The sequence below is a fragment of the Taurulus bubalis genome (genome assembly GCF_910589615.1).
Source record: "Taurulus bubalis genome assembly, chromosome: 17".
NCBI lineage: Eukaryota > Metazoa > Chordata > Actinopteri > Perciformes > Cottidae > Taurulus > Taurulus bubalis.
This window is the reverse complement of record NC_136605.1, coordinates 13,548,183-13,554,182: the sequence shown is the minus strand read 5'-3', so window position 1 is coordinate 13,554,182 and position 6,000 is coordinate 13,548,183. Positions and strand designations below refer to the sequence as shown.

The window sequence follows — 6,000 nt, the reverse complement described above, 5'->3', positions numbered from 1 at the left end:
TACACACATCCATGCATACACACACACACACATTCCAGAAGAGCTCAGGGGGTCGGGGTGGGAGGGTGAGCGCCATAGTGGGGGTACAGGCGGTCAAAGGTGATAGGGACTGGCTCGCACAATCAATTCCAGGCAATGCATTTCAGAGAGAGGTTGTCAACAGAGAAAAACTGTAGAAACTCATCAAACCCTCAATCAGCAAAACAATAGATAACACTTTACACCTCACAATAAATAAGTACACAACGCAAGCCTCTTGTATCGATGGGAAACCAAACTCGGGGCCCAAGAACTCTGTTTACCATATATGGCTCTGTATTTCTATCACAAGGCCCAACAATGGGCTCCTCTTTGCTCTCTTATTTTGTATTGTATTCTTTATTCATTCATGTTTCCTTGATGTGACAGTCTTAGAGCTCTGTGTTCTTACAAAAGTCCTGATTCATTGATAAGTATTTATATAACTGTATTACATAGACAGTGTGCCTCCAGCTTAGCAGTGAGATAGATATACCGTGTAACTGAATGACGCACTCACAGTTAGGAAAACTTGCACGTATTAGGACGATTCTTCACAGTTGATTTTGAAGTTATGACCTATTTTTCACAGGCTGCTGTGATTAATATGATTCAGACAGGCTTGCCAGACCAAAGCAAGTGAACTCAAACTGTCTTGGATTTGTAGTTTCAGCTCTGAGACAGTTCAATTAAACACAGCACTTAATAGTGTCAACTGGTTATAGTCCTGGAACCTCAAAACTGCTGCTAACCTCTCAGCTCCCTCAGTGTAACATGAACTGGGAGAGAGCACTTTTGACAATCTGTCCCTAGTTTGGGGAGGGTGACCGAGATGGACCAGCCTAGTCCACCAGAATGTGTGCAGACTAGGGGCTCTTAGGGCACAGAGCGATCTGATGACTTAACACAGACAGACGGTGTTGCATCACCTGACAATGACCAATATTCACTTAATCTTTTACACAAGTGATATGTGTAATGTAAACCACCAGCGTGTCTGGCTCCCCCCTCTGGTGTGACTCGATACACAACGTCCCGCTCTCCATTTACAGAACTCGCACTGTTTTTCACTTCTGGATTGTCCAGCTGCTTTCCCGTAATTGAATCAACACGGGCCAGTTTGTGTATGAAAGGGCCACTGTGGTGATAAACACTAGTTTCTTGTTTTTAAAAAAGTGACCCGACCAAAAATCAGCTGTGAAAAACAGGTGGTGGTCCAGTCGAAAGCCCAACTTAGCCTTGTCGGTTGAAGTTTTGTCCCAAGTTCAACAAGTTCCATGCTGTGCCAAAAATACCTGGAGAGCGGAAAGAGGGACGTCCGTATTGTGCCACAGAGGGGGTTGTGATGCACTCGATGCTACACACAGCTGGACTGACTAGGAAGCCACACTATTGCAAACTGCCTCATTTTACTCTGTCCAAAGGGGCAAAAACAAAAGACTCATTTGACGTCTGGGAAAACTTTTCTCACGGTGCGATTAAGCGGTCTACACACACTTACCACATGCTATATTCCTTACAAAATGTTTTACAAAATGTTACTGCCAAGTGATGGTTCTTTAAAAAAAAATAGGTTGCTCTCTTTTTTCTGCGAGGGTCTATTTTGCCGTGGACTCATTCCCGGTCTGCTCACACATGTACAATGTCGACTGCCGTCTCCAAAGCGGAGAGGTACGGGGAGCAGGAAGGGATCGTCACCAGGAACATTCCCTCAAGAGACTGTCACACACTACCCTCCTCTTTTTTCACTCCTCCATCTCTGCTGATGTTGGTGGTCTTACTTTTTCATCGCCCAGTCTTCGAAGTAATCAGTTCTGATAATCTGTTTTTGTATTGTTGTCATTTTTTTCTCTTTTGCTGTTCAGACGAGACATTTTTTTCTGATGTTGAAGTTGCTTGTTGTGTTCTGTGACGGCTGCTCTGCACTCAGCTTTCTGCTGTCGAGGATGAGTCTTTTAAGGAAGGGGTCGAGGAGAAGATGAGACAGAGAGGTTTGGGGGTCTTCTAGGGCAGTGGTTTCCAACCCGGGGGTTTGAGATAAATCTGAAGGGAATATGGTGATAACACCATGAGAGGGGAAAACTTTCCACAAAAGTTGGTTATTATTTCTCAGATTATGTTTTGCTTATGCTAGCAATGTGGCTCAATGGATGGCATGGTCGGTCCACCCTGTCAGTCCGGACTGAAATATCTAAATAACAATTGGATGAATTGCCCTGACAGAGGATGAATCCTAATGACTTTGGTGATTCCCCGACTTTTTATAATGACGTCACAGGGTCAAAACTAAAATCCCACAAAACACAAAAAAACACTGTTTTGTGCTAATTAGCATGTTACATGATAGCTGTGCCCAAGTGCAGCCTCACAAAGCTGATAGCACAGCTGTAGACTCTTAGTCTTGTTTTCTATGTGAAATACTGAATATGGTTACCTAATGTGGGACAGAGAAATCACTCTTTGGTTGAACTGCTCACAACAGTATGTGTAAATTTAGGCCGTGAGAAAAGGGATGATATTTATTCAGTTAAGTGCCCACAAGCCAACAAGGTTAGAAACCACTGTTCTAGGGGGGAAATAAGAAAATACATATCTAGTGGACCAAATGATATCACATTCCTCCATGACAATCACCTTAATTGATCATTTAGAGATGGTGTAGCCATTAAAATGCTATCTGTTATTAAGTGTCCTAACTAAATTATCTTCGGGGCTAAATTAGATCGGCAAACTCTGCTTCCTTTGTTCTGACTTTTAATTTCCAGCAGCAGATAAAGGAAGTCCATAGAGAAATAACATCCGACTGTGAAATGGCGGGCTGCGCTGGGAAAGCACGAGAGCAAACAGGGACAGGATTGGCTGAATGAATGGACAAGGGAAAGGAAGAGATGAGGGGAGCGGCTGTGTGCCAGCAGAGGAGAAGAGGCAGAGGAGAGCTGCTCCGTGCAGCCGCCCTCCATCTGGTCACCTACCCAGCAAACGGCCCTCTCAGCTCTGAAGTCACTGGCTGTGCTGTGTGGCAGCGACTCACAGGCACACCAGCCTGCAGAAACTAGGCCACTGAACTCCGTCTGCCCTCTGGGTTTTTTTCTTCTTTTTTTGTAGATTAAACCCAAAAGGCTCCGCTCCCCCACCTCCCGGCCACAAAGCATTTTTACCAGCAATGAGGGAACACAGGCTGACTAACAAGCTGCGTTCACAGTAAACAAAAACAAATATAACCCTTCCTGTTTGAGGCTGATCTGTGTGTGCCACAGGCCTGTGAGGATTCACAGCAGAGATGAACTGCATACCTTTGTTTCTGCTTCAGTGATTCTTAGTCATCGTTATTTTAGACACACACACACACACGCACACACAGCAGCCTGTCTCTGCGTTCAGGCTGGCCATTGAAGTGAATCTCTGGTTGTGAGTGGACAACCCTGGCATGTGATGTCATTAGAAACAGGTGATAAGTAGGCTAGACATGGTTTCCGTGGCAACAGCGAAACCCACAGATGCGCCGGGTCTCCTCCTCCCTGCCTGTCTGTCTGTCTCTCCTCTGCAGATCGAAGCCAGGGACAGAAAGAGACGGCAGAAAGCTGAATAATATGACACGGACCCTCACAGGGTCCACATCTTTTCCATATCAAATAAGCTGTATGATCCATTAACCCTTTGAGCTCAGTCTGTAATGAACTGCACTTTTTGTTCCCCTCATAACGTGTGTAGATACGGGGATGTTGCCACGTCCTCTCAGTGTACAGCGTTACTCAGCAGTTGTTTTGAGAACCGAGAATAATTGTAAAAAAAAAAAAATCATCCTCAGTAGTTAAAATGTCTGAATTTGACGTCTTGTTTTTTTTGACAGTATAAAAGTGGTACTTGCTCCTGGAGATTTTAAAGTAACCCTCACTTAATGCTATGAAAGGTGGAACTGAAATCAAGGGCACGGAATTAGTTTTAGCTAGGTCGGTGTCCTTGTAAAGGGGCGCCGTTGACCGAAGTGCCACAGTGTTGCACAAAGGGTTGATGATGAGACTAGGGCCACGCAAGGCCTGTTCCAAGTTATGTTTTTTGCACATTTGTGAGATATTGTCAGTATTTTAATTTTTCCAAGTGCCTTTTTATTATAGGTAAAATAAAGAAGCTATACACTATATGAAAAAAAATGATTATATGAAAATATATTTTTCCTGGCATCATGTTCTGTGGTTTGAACATGCAGAATTTTACAGTTGTAAAAGTCTCAAATTGGTACAACATAGTGGTGTTCTCCTGTTTTAGAGGAATTTTATTACGATATTGATAATAATGTCAATGAAAAGAAAAATGTTTAATAAAGTTGTATTTGATACTTGTGTATTCATTTCTGTTCCAAAAACATAGCTTCCATCTTATGGAAATGTGCATATCCATCATCCAGGTAAATGTGAGTCTGTCCCTTCAGACCAAGAAGTGCAAACTGGATGCCGCCGTCAAACTTCCACGGAATAAAAACAATCATATTATCCTGATTAATAGTCAACATGCTGCAGCTTCATGAACTGTATTCAGAATTTCGACATTTCAAATCAACAGTAGCTGAAACGGAGACATACATATAAGCGTTTCTTTGTGGATTTTGGTCATTTAAAACCATAAATACCAGTTTTACATATGACACATCTATGAATAAACCCATATTTTTATCATTTGTGCTCACCTTTCTTAAAATGACATTTATTGCCCACAAAATGACACAAAGTCAAGACTAGAGAAAAGGAGAAGGCTTTTATTGGGTTATAATTTACAGAGGATGGGGAGAGGAAAGAAAGGGCAGGCATAATATAATACTTCATGTTTCTGTTTTCTGCCGCTTGTCTTGCGTCTGAATACTTAGTTCCTCATCGAGACGCTCTTTAGCCCGCACCACCTGCACACAACCAAGAATAACAAAGAACGTGTGACAGAGAAAACACTGAAAATAACCAGTTCACACCACGGTTCCCTCAGAGCAGAAAGAAGTGAGCGAGCGATAAAAACATCATCTCAAACACAACACAGTTCAAAGAGTGGATTCCTCCCACACAAACAGATTCACATGAGTCAGAATTTATTTAATTTTTGTCATCAATTACAGGTACAGCCACACTAAAATGACTAATTACATAATTTCAAGATATGAACGCAAAGGTTATTTCTTCTTAGGGGACTTGGAGAGTATCAGTCTATATTATAAATAGTTTACAAAACTTCCTATGGTTTGGTCAACTGGACTGCAGGCTTACATGTAATCGTGTGAGAAAGTTGGGATGGTGTGCAAAACAAATAAGGTTTCACCTTTAAAACTCTGGAAGCACTACAAAAGGTGCACATATTACTACACAATATTTCAAGTGTTAAAGGGACGGTTTGGACTTGTAGAAGTGGGGTTGAGAGCATAGATGGTTATAAAACATCTAGTCTGACTATTTTTTTTTTCACCCCCAGGACTATTTTTTCTTTCTTTTCCTTCCTCTTACCGGCCACTCCCCTGCACACTTCATATTTAAAACACTCATGCCACTTAACATACACTTACATTAACGTTATCTGTTTGTCTGAGCACTTTATCTTATACTTGATTTAATATCATTACACTGTTGTTGTCGTTTATTGTTGATTGTCTCGTCTAACGTCTCATGTCTAATGTATGCACCTTCCACCTAGAAAAATGAATCGTTTATGTAAACATTCCTGGCAAATAAACGGTTTCTGATTCTGAAAAGGATGTCTGACGGCAACATAATGCTGCGAAAATATCCTTAATATAGCGTACACATTAAATACCTTTAGCTATTGTCCCCGTCCACAGCAGTGAAATACTCGGCTCCTGTCCCGGTACTCCTGTCTGCTTCTCCAAATAAGTACCTCATACTACCCCTCTACACACAAAAAAAATAAACTATCCTTTCGATGTCTTAAGCAATGTTTTAAATCATTTGGTTCAATGGTTTCTGATACCATATTTGTTTTATATGC

General features: G+C 41.9%; 1 protein-coding gene across 2 annotated transcripts in view; it reads right to left on the bottom strand.

Moving 5' to 3' along the window:
• Nucleotides 1-4,766: 4,766 nt before the first annotated feature.
• The window catches only part of LOC306749646 (mitochondrial import inner membrane translocase subunit tim16-like), a 106,271-nt gene continuing 105,037 nt past the window's right edge, over nt 4,767-6,000 (bottom strand). For both annotated transcript variants that reach the window (XM_079232957.1, XM_079232958.1), the window contains one exon: nt 4,767-4,912. In XM_079232957.1, the coding sequence (XP_079089083.1) occupies nt 4,835-4,912 (78 nt within the window). In that variant the 3' untranslated portion in view covers nt 4,767-4,834. The remainder of the gene's footprint in view (nt 4,913-6,000) is intronic.